At 46.7% G+C, this 15,780-nt stretch overlaps 2 protein-coding genes across 7 annotated transcripts in view; one reads left to right on the forward strand and one right to left on the reverse strand.

Moving 5' to 3' along the window:
- The window catches only part of PFKFB1 (6-phosphofructo-2-kinase/fructose-2,6-biphosphatase 1), an 80,889-nt gene extending 75,617 nt beyond the window's left edge, over positions 1-5,272 (reverse strand). For 2 of the 5 annotated variants that reach the window (XM_057537584.1, XM_057537588.1), the window contains exons 1-2: positions 5,082-5,272; positions 654-1,229 (exon numbers count right to left, since the gene is read on the reverse strand). In XM_057537584.1, the coding sequence (XP_057393567.1) occupies positions 654-750 (97 nt within the window). In that variant the 5' untranslated portion in view covers positions 751-1,229; positions 5,082-5,272. The remainder of the gene's footprint in view (positions 1-653; positions 1,230-5,081) is intronic. The other 3 variants (XM_057537586.1, XM_057537585.1, XM_057537587.1) reach the window with 2 other exon arrangements.
- A 2,847-nt stretch (positions 5,273-8,119) lies between these two features.
- On the forward strand, positions 8,120-15,597 carry APEX2 (apurinic/apyrimidinic endodeoxyribonuclease 2). 2 transcript variants are annotated; one of them, XM_007187809.3, is made up of 6 exons: positions 8,120-8,384; positions 9,377-9,460; positions 10,078-10,258; positions 10,802-10,948; positions 11,695-11,764; positions 14,314-15,597. In XM_007187809.3, exons 1-6 carry the CDS (start codon positions 8,228-8,230, stop codon positions 15,220-15,222), a joined length of 1,548 nt encoding a protein of 515 aa, XP_007187871.2. In that variant the 5' UTR covers positions 8,120-8,227; the 3' UTR covers positions 15,223-15,597. The 2 variants fall into 2 exon arrangements, with proteins under 2 accessions (XP_007187871.2, XP_028023695.2); XM_028167894.2 differs by having other exon boundaries at positions 8,248-8,377.
- The last annotated feature ends 183 nt before the right edge of the window (positions 15,598-15,780 follow it).

Consider the following 15,780-nt stretch of genomic DNA (forward strand, 5'->3'; position numbering starts at 1 on the left):
AGTGAACATTACACCAGCAGGCTTTCCTTGAATGTTTTCTCCCTCAAATCCCCAGAGCAGCAGAAGTGTTCATATGTGCCAAGAAGGCAATGAAGGAGACAGGACACCCAGCCTTTCCCAACCCAGTCAGAGGCTTATTAGAAGAGGCCTGAGAAAGGGGAGGAGCAAAACCGACCAATGATACGGTACTGTTGTGTACCCAGCACCTGTCCTCTGACAAACAATGCCAGGAACCATCACCTTACTTCACCCAAGCACTATCAGACAGTACTAATTTTCAGACACTTCACTGAGGTCACCAAAATAAAACATTTAGGCTAACACTGAACTAGAAACGTCAAATTTCAAACAAGAAGTATTCCAAACAAGCTCTGGATAAGAAAGAAAAAATTACTAGTCAAAAATCCCTCTGATTAAGATGGTCTTTATATAATCCTCATTCTTTCTCTGTCTTCATCTCTCTCTTTCTGTCTTTCTTTCTCTACCTTTTTGACATTAGCCTCTTGTTATCTATCCTACAGCTATTTCATCCAGCTGCTCATCTATTCCAACTTTCAGGTTGGGGAGGGGGTGGTTGGGGGGCATATCCTTTGCTCTTCTACATCCACTCTACCACCACCACCTTGAAGCCCACGGAAGCAAACCCCACTTACAGCCCCTCCTGCGTTGCAGCCTGCTGTTGCCACCGTTGTGTGGAATCCAGATCTTCTGCAGTCTGGTTTGGGTGAGTTCTCCCATCTCTCGAGACATCTTAGGCGTCGCAGCTAATGACACCACTGTCCACAAGGTACCGGGCCTCACTTTGTCTTATTAGCTGTCTCTTCTGTTGCTGTGGTCACAGCAGGTGGTGGACAGAGTTGTGACAGGGAGGTGTGCTGGGGTTCTGAGCCCTCTAGCAGCCTGTCTCCAGCCCCTCTCCTGTCTCCTAGTCATTGCCTGCCTTGTCTGCCTCTGCTCCTGTATGTACCAGTGGGGGCTTGGGTGCAGAGGAGAGGTTGGACAGAGGTCAGCAGAGGCCTCTGAACTCCAAGGGCTGTGTACATAGGAGATAAGTTGGAGCCCAGCAAGGAAGGCAGCCAGCAAGACAGCCCAGGTCTTGCCAGTCACTTCCCTCCAATGAAGACAGGACTAGTAGAGTATGCAAATAAAAGACCGAAGATCATGTGCTTATATCCTGTGTGGGATGGGGAGGCAAAGGTGATGCAGGCAGATCTCAGCAGCTTTCATAGCTTCGAAATAAAAAACAGGCCCAAGTAGAATGTCAAGTTCCAACCCAGAAACAGAGATCCACATCAGAAATGCAAGATTCCCAAGTACAAACACACAAACACAAAGTCCCTACTGAAAAACGCAATGTTTTGAGCTAGCAATCCTAGGTCTGAACTGGAAGTGGAAGGTTTACTGCCTCAATGCCCTCCCCCGCAAATGGCATTGCAACCCTTGTCTTCCCTGAATTCTGCTACCTTTCCTACCGAAGGGCCTCTCTCTCCTAAAATGTGCTGCGCAGGACACTCTTGAAGAGATGGGCACTATCTGATCATCTTTATGCTCTCTCCAGCCAAAGCTAAATAAATCAGAGTAAATCGGACACCTTGGGAAGAGAAGTGAATGCAGCCATTGCTAGGGGGAGAGATGATAAGCACTGTTCACATGACTGCCGACTGCCATCAGGTCCCCTAGGGAGAAAGGCATTGTGATCTGACCCAGAACCAGACTAAAGTTCTTCATGCCAAGTCATGGGGATGGAGGCTTAGGGGGGAGGCTGCAGCAGGCAGAGTGTGGTGAGTTGGGAGCAATGGCCTCAAAGTAGGACAAGTCCATAGGCCAGAGCCATCCTACCCAGATGTCTCTGCTTTACCCTCCCCCATCCCCCTGGTTGTTTTGAAGCTTTTATGTGTAGTGCTCATCTAACATAGCTTACCTGGAAGACGTCCAAGTGTGCTCTTACTTCATTCTTTTGCAACCTTCCCACCCCTTGATGAACCTCCAGTGATTGGCTACAAGGGAGCTCAATTTCTTCCACTGAGCTGGGCAACACTGGGGCAATCTCATGGGGGTAGCAATCTCCAATCCCTGACCTCCAATGCTCTCAGCTCCACTTTGCCTTTTAAGAAGTTCCCTAAAATACATTCTCAGAATTCTAGTCTACGTAAGGGTTAGATTCCCTCCAGTTGTTGTGTATAAATCATACCAAACTTTCAATACATTTCAAAGCCTGCCCCTCTAGATGAATCTACTGAGGCAGTGGATCACAGTGGTTAAAAGCAATGGGCTCTGGAGTCACACTACTGGAGTGGAATCCCACCTCTGCCCCTTGCTATGAGACCCTGGGTAGAAGACTTTATTTTTCAGTGCCGTGGTGTTTTCATCTCATAAGAGTACCTACTCCCTTAGGGTTGTTGAAGATTCAATGTGTTAACACATATAAAGTAACATGGAAAATGTTCATTATATATTACCTAACACTTGATTCCCTTTGTGAAGTAAAAGGTCAGTTAGCTCTTTGGCTAATCTGCAACTTCTGGTGTAACGCTGAGCATTCAGGAAACTCTCAGTAAAGGAAACTTACAAAATTATGACAAAGGGTTAACATTTATAATAAATAAAGAGCTCATGCCAATCAATTAGAAAGATGAATTCACTTTTACTTTTTTGGTTTTGTGATACAGAAGTCCCCTAGAAATCATTGCATCCAACCCTCTCAGGTAAGAAGATGGAGGCCTAGAGAGGGAAGTATTTTCCTAAGGTCCTATAGTAAATTAAGTCACCAAGTCAGAAATAGAACACTGGGGATCTGATTTCTCCAGTCCAGGGTATTTCTTTGGTTAACTGATCAATCAAGCTTGATTTAAGAATGTGGTCTTCTAGATTAGCTCAGAACATTTAGAGTCTTAGAACTAGAGTTTGGAAGAGATGCAACTCTCTTAATCCTAATAAGTCTCCTAACTGGTATCACTCTGCTAAGGCTAATAATCTGAATAATAACCCTTTACATGTATGTTTTCCATGGCCCACAAAGAAACATATTCCTTATCATAGTTGCTCCTTCCAAACATTCTCACTAGACTCACAGGGAAACTGAGGTCTAGGGAGGGGAAGTGGCTTGTCCGAGGTAATCAATCCAGTCACGTGAACCCCTCTTCTATGTTTACAGTTTTGCCCTCATGACCCTGCCAAGAGGCAGAAAGATAAATTTAGCAGCAGGAAATCTGAGATAGGAGCTTAGCGGGTTTTTGACAAGGTCTGAAAGGGTAAACTTGGGGTCCAGGCTTGAAAACCCAACTTAAAACTACCTGAAACTAGCTGTGTGTGTGTGTGTGTGTGTGTGTGTGTGTGTGTATGTTTTAACCACTGTTATCAATTCTGATCCCCAGAAGTAGGAAAACTAAACAAGCTTTATGGAAAGGCCTCAGCCCTGGCTCTTCTCAATCAAACCTGTCTCTCCAGTCATGTCTCTCTTTAGACCCCTGTGGTTAAATTGTGCCAGCTGACTCACTAGGCCCCCAAACTTACTGTGTATTTTTTTGCCTCTGGGCCTTTGCTCAGCCTGGAATGCCTTCTCTTCCCTTCCATTCTCAGTGAAATCTGACTCACTCTTCAAGGCCAGGCTCAATGCTCACCTCCTCTGAGAAGCCTTGGCTTTGGTTCCCACATTGCCTATATGCTTCTGCTTATCTGAGCAAGTATCCATCTTTTACCAGTCTACTTTCCTACTAGACTGTGAGCTCCTTAAGGATGGGGACTGGATCTCAGTTATCTGTGATCTGTTTCCAGGTGTCCAGCTCAGGCCCTGGCACAGAGGAGACTTGCTCAATCTACATCTCTCTGCCCTAGATGAGATGAATATGTGTACAAATAATCCCCATTCAACAAGGTAAATTTTATAAAAGAGAGCTATGCAGGGAACTGGGTGGGGGAACTAACTTGGTCTGAAGGTAGAAGGTGGTAGTAGGATCTAGAAAGTTTCTCAACCCTGAATGGGGCAGAACAGAAAGACCAAAAGAATGAAGTCCCCACCCCCCAAAAAAAGTTCCAATTAACTGGTTACAGAAAAAATTGTTCACTCAGTATCAGAGACTCACTCAAGACCAAGAGCTGAGTCACAAATTCTAATTTGGGGTTAGCTCTATGGAGGAAAAGCATAAAGTGTGACTACCTGAGGCCCACAGATCCTGACCATCCTCCCAAAGTATGGAGTGTATGGGAGAATCTCATTAAAAGCAGTATCAAGACAGTACTGATGGGTATCAAAATCACAAGTGGGGTCTTCTTATTGGTAATTCTTGGAGTGTGTGGGTGTGAATGCATTTGTGTTAGGGTGAGGAGGGGAGATTGCATGCTTACAGGTCAGGTGCCTATATGTGAATATCAGGCCTTCTGCGGCAGCAGCCTAGGATCCACTTCCTTCTTGGCCACTGCCCTGGCCCACCATCCCCCCACTACTTTCAGCCCCATGCCTGGGGCCGAAGGTTTGCTCTATCCTAGTCCTAGGAGTAGCCCTCCACAGACCATAGTCACTCAGGGAGAAGAGCAGCTAGATGGTTATGGGTGGTATTGCCTGTGGAGGCTACAGAAAAAGTAGGATCACTAAGACAGAGCATGGAAGTCCTGAAATATTTCAGAAGAGCTTTAGTTTCTGTCATCCCACTCCTCTTCACCTTGTGACAGTCCTCTGAGGGAAATAGGAGGGACTTCAATTTCATTTTGGTGAGGAGGCTATTGAAGCCCAGAGGAGCTAAAAGCCTTGTTCAAAGTGCCACAGCAAACCAGCCCTACTTTATACACCAGTTGGGAGGTAAGAGGTACAATCTCTATCATCCAGTTCATTCAAAACTGGACTAGACCACGTTAGAGAGACTTCTAAAGTGCTAGGGAACTGCCCTTTGGGCCAGTGTTCCACAAAGACAGGTCAGAATGGATGATAGATAATGAGATATAGAAATCATGTTATCCCCAACTTCCCATACACTTTAGTGAACAGTTTGAGTGACCACCTATTCCAAGAAAACTTTACAGAGAGCCTAAAGAATGGATTTGGGCTTGTGTTAACTCCTATCTATTTTTCCTTCTGTTTCACCTACCTGTTCTCCTAGAGATTTTTTCTTCCATCGCTAGTTATCCAACACACGACACACGGCTCTCTTGCATTTAGACCCCCAAAGCAGGTCCAGAGAGTGGCATCAAGCAGGGAGCCTGGAGGCACTCGTTGCTTCCCTGGGAAGGCTGGGGAAGTACCCTTGGTAAGAGGGTGTGTGTGCCCGCTGTTGAAATATCAGCTGCCAAAGAAGTTCCTGAGTCACCCAGAGCCTTTTCTCTTCAGGCCAACCATGTGTTCGCCTTGCCCCAAGGGTCAGAACTAATATTAACAAGCTACTGCAGAATGGGGAAATGAAAACCAGCAATGTAAACAGGCAAGATCTGGATTTCCTTAGGGCTGGTTCAGATTGGTCTTCAGTGTAAATCAGCATGATCCCCTACTGGAAAGTGATTTGGCAGTATGAAGCAAGAGCAATAAAAATGTTCATTTCCTTTGTCCTAATTATTCCACTCTGGGGACTCAATCCTAAGCCAATAACCACCAAAACATGGAAAAGCTTAAAGCACCAACATCTTAATTTTAATTGCAGGGCTATTTTCTGATGGCAACAACTGGAATGTAACCTTTAAGTCCTCCAGGAGGAAAAGCGTCTCTTTGGGCCTTTTTTGCAGACACTGAGAATGATGGTTTTAAGGCTATGGAATTCTGGGGGAAAAGTAATTATGCCACAGTTCTGGGTGAGGAACCTAAGGATGCGAAGTTATGCTTTTCCCTGGACATTGGGCATGTCTATTATTTCTATTTTTATGTTATCAAAAACAAGTCACTAACCTGTTGATGCTCTTGCTATTGCCCTTTATTTGTTCATTCATTCAACAAATATTTATTAACTCCTAATATGTGTTATGCACTATATTAGGGGATGGGGCTAACAAGATGAATCAGATATGGTCATTGCTCTCAAGCTGTTAGCAGTCTAGTGACAGAAATAGAAATCAGTGGTAGCTGTGCATTGTAAGTGCTGTGACAGAATGGACCACAGGGTGGTGTGGGGGCCCAGAGGAAAAGATCTAACTGGGGAGGTTAGAAAAAACTTACTCAGGAAAGTATTCCTTGAGCTGATTAAGACAGGGGTTGAATCCTGGCTCTACTGCTTCTGTGATACTGGGGTGAATTCACTGAACCTCTCTTACTTAGCCTCAATGCCCCTTACAGTGTTGCCCTGATAATGAAATGAGATAATGCATATGGAAGAGCCATGGGTTATATTGGAAGACAGTGCTGCTCTGGAACTTGGGTAGCCCACTTAAACTCTCTTGGCCTTGACTTTAATCATCTGAGAAATGGAGCAAAGAGAAAGCACCTGTCAGGCCACATCCTAAGGGATGCTATAAGGCCCAAGACAAATAATGACTACAGGGTGGGCTTGATACAGCTTCCCCCTCCCCCTCCCCCAGCCCAATAAAGCCAGAGGCCCTCTTCTAAATCTTACTCCGTTAGAGTGCTTCTTTTTTTCCCTCATTTTCCCCGTGGTTTATTGAAAAGGTTCAATACTCACTATTCTGCAGCCTGCCACCGCCCAATATGTTTTGGGATCTTTCCATATCACTACACATAGAACATTTCATTATCCCCCCCCTTTTTTAAAAAAAAATATTTTATATTGGAGTATAGTTGATCTACAATGTTGTGTTAGTTTCAGGTGTACAGCAAAATACATCATATACTGTTTATTCTTTTTCAGATTTTTCCCATATAGGTTATTACAGAGTATTAAGTTCCCTGTGTTGTATAGTAGGTCCTTGTTGTTTCTCTATTTTATATATTGTAGTGTGTATATGCATTAAAAAATTGAGGTAAATTTGAACATAAAATTAACAATTTTAAAGTGTACGATTAAGTGGTATTTAGTACATTTTGCAAAGATTTCATTTATATGAAATATCAAAAATAGGTAAACCCACAGGAACAGAAAGCAAATTGATGCCATAAAGGTGCTGGCAGTGGAGGGCATAGGGACTAACTGCTTAATGCATAATGGGTATGTGTTTCCCTTTGGGGTGATGTTTTGGAACTAGGTAGAGGTGATGGTTCCTCATTCCTTTTATTATTATTATTTTTAATTATGGTAAAATATACATAACATAAAAATTTACCATTTTAAACATTTTTAATTAAGATTCTTTTGGCACAAAAGCATATAGATCAATGGAACAGAATAGAAAGCCTGGATATAAACCCACACACCTACTTTCAATTAATCTTGGACAAAGGAGGCAAGAACTTACAACGGAGAAAAGACAGTCTCTACAGCAAGTGGTGCTGGGAAAGCTGGACAGCCTTATGTAAATCAATGAAGTTAGAAGACTCACACCATACATGAAAATACATTCAAAATGGTTTAAAGACTTTCAGACATAACTCCTGGTAATATCGTCTTAGATCAGTCTCCCAAGGCAAAAGCAATAAAGCAAATAAACAAATGGGACCTAATCAAACTTAAAAGCTTTTGCACAACAAAGGAAACCATAAACAAAACGAAAAGATAACCTAAGGACTGAGAGAAAGTATTTGTAAACGATGACCGACGACCAGCAAGATCTTAATTTCCAAAATGGAGTGCGTTTCTTATTGCTCCCTCCTCCGGCCGCAAAGTTCCCTTCGCGCATTCCCCCTCCCACATTTACAAGCGGGGTCACGCCAGCCACTCCCTAGTCGCTGAGTGCCGCAGCCCTCCTCGTACTCAGGGTTGCAGTCTGAACACTGGGGGCGGGGCTTCGGTCGCTGCGAGGTTCCGCTTAAGGTTCCGCCACTTAAAAAGTGGTAAAATCTCGTTTGTAAGTAATCGAAAGCACCAAGGGGACTTTTCAGCAGAGCAGAAACGCACTCAGACTCAGGCACGTAATCCATTGTTGGGTGGTAGGGACAGGAACCCAACCACTGGCCTTCCTCCCACTATTCATTGCCCCTAAGCGACCACACCGCCCCCTGCAGCTTCCGCTTCTCCCGCCAATGAAAACTGAAGGGCTTGAATCCCCGCCCCATGTGTGTCCGACGCTTTTGCGGCACGCACAAGAGCGCCTGCGCAAGTGCGCGCGCAGAAGGCCAGGCCTGGCGGACTTCGTTTTCGGTTTTTTGCTCGCGCCTACGTGGGGCGAGGGCTTAAAGGCATTGCAGTTAGCGGTCAGCATGTTGCGCGTGGTGAGCTGGAACATCAATGGGATTCGGAGCCCCGTGCAAGGGGTGGGATACGAGGAACCCAGCAATTGTACCGCCATGGCCATGGGGCGCATTTTGGACAAGCTGGATGCTGACATCGTCTGTCTTCAGGAGACCAAAGTAACCAGTGAGCGCTCAAGAATTCAGGATCCCTACCACACTTTCCCTTTTCCGCTAACTTTTGCTCTCTGCTCCATATCATTTCACTTTCCCATTTCTCTATCCTTAGAGTCCTCCCCTTAGAGCCCGTCTGGAATCCCGATCCCCCCTCTGTATTTCGCGCTCCAGCTAGATCTCCTAATTCCGACATCATCTCCTGGCCTCAGCAGAACCATAATTCCCTCCCCCTTGCAATCTCCATCTTCTTTCAGATCCTCTAATTCCTGCTCATTCTCCTGACACAGCTCAGTCCCCCAAATTTCCTCCCGCCACACACTTTCCATTTCCCACTCCCAAGTCAGACACCCCCAATTCCCCTTTTCTGACCCCAGTTCATATCCTTTAATTCTCACACCATCTTTGCCCCCAGTTTAGACTCCCTAATTTCCTCCTTTTTAAACTTCTGTCTCAGATCCCCAGTTCCCCTTATCTCTACCGCCATCTCTCCTCCCCAGCTGAGAGCTTCTCATCATTTCCACCTCATGTCCTACCCCAAACTTAGACCCTCTAATTCCCTCTCCCCCACAGCTCAATCCCCTGATTCCTTCCCTCTCCCACCCATCTCCCTCTAAGACCCATTACCTACTTTCCCTCCATCCTCAGTTCAAATCCTTGAATTCCCTCTCCTACCTCCTACTCCCAGCTCAGATTCCCAGTTCTCTCTCCCATATGTCCATTTCCCACCCCCAACTTCCTCCAGCCACCTAGTCACCTAGCCTCCTCCCACGTAATTCTTCACCTCCCATTCAGTAGTCTTCCCCTTTCTCGTAATTCTGATAACAATTCCCTCTGTAGTCCCCACTCTTTTAGCTTCTCTTCTTATCATAGATACTTGATATTCCCTTCTACCCTGGCTCTGATGTGTGCAAGAAATTAGCCTATAGCTGTAATTCCAAGCCTTTCTGTGTCCTGGGTCCTAGTTTTATCTCTGATGTAATCTTACATGTTTTTTTTTTCCAGGGGATGTGCTGACAGAGCCCCTGGCTATCATTGAGGGCTGTAACTCCTATTTCAGCTTCAGCCGCAACCGTAGTGGCTATTCTGGTAAATGGGGCTTTCTGGGGACTTTAAAGTGATGGAGACAGGTGGGAAAGGGTTTTCAATATTTAATGAGAAGGTAATAAGAAATGTAGGCTTTTCATCCACAGAGCTAAAGCCATATCAGGTTGTATGAAGGATAGTTTTTATGTATAATATTGGATCTCAGAAACACAGTAGTGTGATGGTTAGTTGTATGAGCTCTGGAGCCAGACTGCCTGAGTTTGGATCCTAACTCACTTCCTAGCTGCGTACCCTCTGGCAAGCTACTTAACCTCTTTATGCCTCAAATTCCTCAGTTGGAAAATGGGGATAATGTGTACTTCTTAGGGCTATTACAAGGACTAAACTAATTAATCCATGTGATAATAATAATAGCTAACATTTTCTGAGCACCTACCATGTAAAGCACTTAGAATATTAGCTGTTATTAATCTGCAGCTTTTCTAGATGAAGGAACTGAAACTCCAGGGTTTGAGTAGAGTTGCCTCAGGCATCCATGGCCCTTGAGTTGGGGGAGTCATCAAGAGAGCTACACTTGATGAAGATGAGTCGGGTGACCTGTGCAGGGGCAGTAGGCTGTTGGCTGCCAGGCCTGCTCAGAGTACCCTCTCTGTCTCCAGGTGTAGCCACCTTCTGTAAGGACAGTGCTACCCCAGTGGCTGCTGAAGAAGGCCTGAGTGGCCTACTTGCCACTCAGAATGGGGACGTGGGTTGCTACGGAAACATGGATGACTTCACCCAAGAGGAGCTTCGAGCTCTGGATAGTGAGGGCCGGGCCCTCCTCACACAACACAAGATCTGGTAATAGCCCACATCCGCCTGTCACCGAGCATCGCTGGTTCAACTCTGTGAATGTGGTGATTCTAAGGCTTGCCTTATAAACATGCATTCACCATGGAAAACTTCCCAAACTTGCCTTTCCTAGACTTCAGTCCTGGCAAGGCAACCTGCTATGTGACCCTAAACAAATCATATTCTCTTCTGAGCCTTGAGTTCTCTATTTCTATGGCGGGGCGGGGGGAGAGGGAGCCTGGCCGGGAGGACTAGCTCTCTTTTTTACCACAGGTGCCTCAGAAGCAAGTTAACCAACTTTACTGCCCCAGGTTGCTCTCTTTCTGTGTCCTATCTTTGTGAATGGCAGGACCATCACCTGGTTTACCTGAGTGTCATCCTAGATGTAGTCAGTCCTCAAGTCCTGTGTATGCCAGCTTGTTCATGTCTCTCTATCCCTTTCTTTCACTTCCATCCCACAGACAATCATTAAGTGGAAGCCACATGGTGTGGGGAGGGGAAGGGTGGCTTGAAAGTGACCCCTTTTTTGGGGGCCGGTTCTATTCTCCCCAGCACATGGGAAGGGAAGGAGAAGACCTTGACCCTAATCAACGTGTACTGCCCCCATGCGGACCCTGGGAAGCCTGAGCGGCTCGCCTTTAAGATGCGCTTCTATCGCTTGCTGCAGATCCGAGCAGAAGCCCTCCTGGCAGCTGGCAGGTACTGCAAACCTGGGCAGCAAGGCTTCCTTGAGCTTGTCCCGGGTGCCCAGCCCCATGTCAAGGTCCACTGAGAGGGATATGGGATCTTTGTCTTTTGAGTTCATTTACAGCCTAGTTGTAGACACCAGCATGCCCACCAGAATAGGCCCTGCTGTCTATAAGAGCTGTGGGGACCAGGTAAAGTAACACAAATATGGGTTTTGTACTCAGATACCTCTGAGCACCTATCCCAGCTCCTCCTTTTACTCACTGTGAGCCCGAAGGCTAGTGTTGCCTCTATTTTCTCTTTTGTAAAATAAGTGTATGAATCCCTACCTCAGAGTATAGTTTTAAGGATGAAATGAGATGAGGAAGGTAACGTACTTGGGAACAAATGAAAAGTCTTATCCCAGGGAGGGACAGGAAAGTGAGGGTAGGTTGGCGTAATCGAGGGATGCTTCCTAGAGGGAGTGGTACCTGAGCTCATCTTTGAAGGACCAGAAAGATGCCATTAGGTAGAGATAAGTGAGACAATCATGTCAAACAGGGAACAGGGTTACCTTTGGAGATCAGAATTGGGTTGGTCAGTTGTAAAAGGCGTCAAGGTTATACTGAAATTGGAGAGGCAGGCTATTATGACTTGCCGTTGGATCCCACCTTGACCTCTATATGGCAGGTGGCCTATCTGAGATCTTGGGCCCAGGAGAAAGTAGATGGGCCAGGACTACTGCTTCCCTTTCTGGACATTCATTTTATGTTTTTCAGCCATGTTATCATTCTGGGGGACCTGAATACAGCTCACCGCCCCATTGACCACTGGGATGCAGTCAACCTGGTAAGGCTCCCTCTAGGCCTTTGACCTCACTCCTGACTATGGTTCTGTTTAGCCAGCCAATCAATGCTGGTTTTTTGGCCCAGGGGCAAGCTTCCTTCATGGAAAAGCAGAGCTTAGTTTGAAATTCTATTCTCAAAGCACTGAGGATTGTGCTGTGGACTCAGCTAGTAGTCAGTTCTGGCTCGACCCCTCAGAGCTTTCAGCATGGTGGTGGGGTATGGACACATGACCAGTCAATTATAGAATGGTGTTTTCAGGGCTGAGGCAGAGACAGCAGCCCAGGAGGTTAGGAGAGCCCGGAAATAGGATTCGGGCCAGCCAGGACATCGGGGGAGATATCTTAAAATGGCTGAATCTTAAAAGATGAGTAGAACAGAGCTTTGGGGTAGGGAGCAAAGAATTCTAGCATGATGAGCAAAGGCTGCAAGGTGAGAATTCGGCTGGTGTGCATTGGGAACTACAAGTCCCATTCTTGTTAGGGGGTGACAGAGAAGGAAGGTGAGTAGCAGGAGATGGGGCTGGAGAGTTTCAGTCAGATTTCAAGGGCCTGGAACTCCACATTGCCTTGATCATTTCCCTAATATACTATGTTTCCTGCTCATGGACCTTCAACACCTCCCTATTACCTTTGTGATGCAGAGAAAACACACAGGCCTGGCATTCAAAACTCTTTCTTGTCTGTGCCCAGTCTCCGTTTCCATCCTCAGCACCGCTACACACTCCATCCACTCCAGCCAGGTCGTCTCCTCTGCCCATTGCAAAAGTTATTCTCATTTTGGCTTTTCTCACTGTCCCCTGAATTGGTAGGCATCCCCTCCCTCTGTTTTCTTTTCTTGTATGAACCTCTCATCTCTGAGTCCCTCTAGGCCAATGGTTCTCAACCCCTGAAAGTACATTAGTACAAGGAGCTTTTACAAAAATGTCAATACCTTGGTACAACCCTAGACCAATTAAATCAGAATCTATTGGGTGTGGGGCCAGGGTAGCAGTATGTTTTAAAAGCTCCCAGGCTGATTTATTGTATATTCAGGCTTGAGGACCACTGCCCTAGAATCTCCAAGTCAGTTCTCATCATAGCTTGCCTCATAAGGGGAGGGATAAGTAACTTATACTGGCACAGTCCAACTCAGCAGTAGGCTTGGCTCAAAGAAGAGGCTGTAGGAAGATTCCTTGATTAGTTTGCAGAAGAGCCACAGGAACATAGATGTGTCTCCCAGCTGGGAAAATGAGCAGAAATGGGATAATGGGAGATGTGGTGGTGGGGGGGAGGGGGGAAGGGAGTGTACACTACAGACTGCAAGCCTTCAATCCTCCCTACCTTATTCCTTATCCGTGTTTACTTAGTCTGTTTTTGCTGCTTCCTGTGATAGTGTTATATACCTTTATGCCTTCTCTTCTTAGTTTAGAAATATCTTAGATATCTCGAGTGCACTTCCTACATTCTTTTTTTCCCAAGGAAAGAGAACTAATAATACCAGATCACATGAGAAACACAATCTTTCCAAAATAACAGAATATGTCTGCTTCCCACAAGACCGGCTCTTCTAGTCTCATCTCCCTAAATAGTACCATCGTCCTCTTGGTTGCTCCAACCAGAAGCTAGGGAATTGTGTTAGTGTTCTCCTTCTCTACCCACCTCTCCCATTCAATTGGTCAGTGAGTACTGTTGATTCTAGCTCCAAATCATCTCTTAATTTCATTTTGTCTCCTCTGGCACCACCCTAGTCTAAGTGACCATCATCTCTTGATAGTCAGTCCGGTTGCCCCTCAAGTCTTTTGGGTATACTGTCCCCTCCCTCCACAGACCCATCACAGGAGTAGTTCTCTCAATTTGTAACACCCTCTGCCTGGATTACTCTTGCTCAGCCTTCACTTCTCAGCTCCAGATCACTTCCTGAAAGGAAGCCTTGTTGGTCCCCAAGACGAGATCATGGTCCCACTTTGTCTCTAGTATCATGCCTGGCACATAATCAGTGTTCTTTGAACATTTGTTGCATTGAATGAGTGGGCGAGTGGATTGCATGGATGATGAATTAGGGATCAGAGCCAAAGGAAGTATTCAGACCTGAAACCCTGGAGTCCCTCAGCTCAGGAAGGGGGGGTGGTCAGTGAAGGCTTTAACACACACAACAAGAGAAGCCAAATAGTACCAGAGGGTTTACATGAAAAGGCAACAGGCTTCTTAACTCCTAACCTCAGCCCTACTTCCTGGAGGTAACCACTTTTAACTTGCTGTTTTCCATTCTCTTGGTGAGCAGTTCTGAGAATTGCTTTGATTAATTAACAGCAAGCTTTCAGATCTGGAATTTATGGCCCAGTGCAAGGTAGAGGTAGCCTGATGCAGAGGGGAAAAAGAAGCATGGCCTTTTAAATCAGTAAGGGTGGAAAGTGAATCTCAGCTCAGCCAGTTCTGGACTGTATGACCTTGAGCATTCTTCTTTGAAACAACCACATTTTCTTGTCTGTAAAATGAAGCAGTTAATCTAAGTCCCTTCCAGTTCTAGGCATCTAGTTCTGCCTCTTTCTTTGTCTCCTTCCCCTTTCCCCAGGAATGCTTTGAAGAGGACCCAGGTCGCAAGTGGATGGACCACTTGCTCAGTAACCTGGGGTGCCAGGCTGGTTCCCATACGGGACCCTTCATTGATAGCTACCGATACTTCCACCCAAAGCAGAAGGGGGCCTTCACCTGCTGGTCCACAGTCAGTGGCGCCCGCCATCTGAACTATGGTTCTCGGCTTGACTACGTGCTGGGGGACAGGACCCTGGTCATGGACACCTTTCAGGCCTCCTTCTTGCTGCCTGAGGTGATGGGCTCTGACCACTGCCCCGTGGGTGCAGTCTTAAGCGTGTCCTCTGTGCCGGCAAAACAGTGCCCACCTCTGTGCACCCGCTTCCTCCCTGAGTTTGCAGGCACCCAGCTCAAGATCCTTAGATTCCTAGTTCGTCTCGAACAAGATCCTGTGTTCAGGCAGTCAGCGCTGCAGCTCAGCAATCAAACACCGGTACAGATGCGCCAAAACAAAGCCCGTGTGCGCTCGACCAGGTCTCGGCCAAGTCAAGCTGGTTCCAGTAGAGGCCAAAAAAACCTGATGAGCTACTTCCAGCCATCCTCCAGTCGTCCACAAGCTTCTCCTAACTTGGAGCTTCCTAGCCTGGGCACCCTCGTGACCCCAAAGACCTCAGAAGAGGACGTGATGGCCAGTGTGGTGGAGGGGCGGGCCAAGGCTTCAGAGGCCAAGAATGAAAAGGAGGTACGGACCTCATTCTGGAAGTCTCTGCTGGGGGGGCCCTTGCCCATGCCCCTGTGTGGGGGCCACAGGGAGCCGTGTGTAATGCGAACTGTGAAGAAGCCAGGACCCAACCTGGGCCGCCACTTCTACATGTGTGCCAGGCCCCAGGGTCCTCCCACTGACCCCTCCTCCCGCTGCAGCTTCTTCCTCTGGAGCAGGCCCAACTGAACCAACCCAGGCCTAGGGATGTCTGGCATGGTTAACCTTGTACATGGTCTGAGGCCAGCTTCCTCCTAAGCTACCTCCTCCTTCCTCAAGACCTCCTCTTCCTCCTCCACCTCCTCAGGGACCCTTCCCTTTCCTCTTTTTCTTCTTCCTCCAAGGCCTCCCTTCCTCTCTTTTCTTCCTGCCTAGCTCCTCCTCACTGGTGAGCTTCTTTTGCCTTAATGCTGTGACCCAGTCCCCCACCCCACTTCCCACCTTCCTCTCAGAATTACAGAAGAACCAGTTGCCCCAGGAAGTTGTGATTTTAAACCCCTTCCTTCCTTGCTGGGAAATGTATCTGTGCCTAAATAAAGTCCGTGTCTTTGTTGTAGTGCACCATGTTATGTGGACATTTTGGATGTGCTCCATAAAGCTGAGTCAGAGACGTTATCTCAGTCCCGGGTTTGCCAGCTGCCTGTAACCTGATGATATAACTTCCAGGGAGAGGGGAGGAAGGAGGAGTGGTGCTCACCATTAAGGTGCTCTGTTGAGTTGTTGGGGTTCCCCGCACTGCTGAGGTTG

Source organism: Balaenoptera acutorostrata, chromosome X (genome assembly GCF_949987535.1).
Source record: "Balaenoptera acutorostrata chromosome X, mBalAcu1.1, whole genome shotgun sequence".
NCBI classification, from domain to species: Eukaryota; Metazoa; Chordata; class Mammalia; order Artiodactyla; family Balaenopteridae; genus Balaenoptera; species Balaenoptera acutorostrata.

Coding starts and splice junctions, on each gene's coding strand:
- APEX2 (XM_007187809.3), top strand. CDS start 8,228: ATGTTGCGCGTGGTGAGCTGGAACATCAATGGGATTCGGAGCCCCGTG. Junction 8,385..9,376: donor TCAGGAGACCAAAGTAACCA/GTGAGCGCTCAA, acceptor TTTTTTTTCCAG/GGGATGTGCTGACAGAGCCC. Junction 10,949..11,694: donor GCCCTCCTGGCAGCTGGCAG/GTACTGCAAACC, acceptor TATGTTTTTCAG/CCATGTTATCATTCTGGGGG.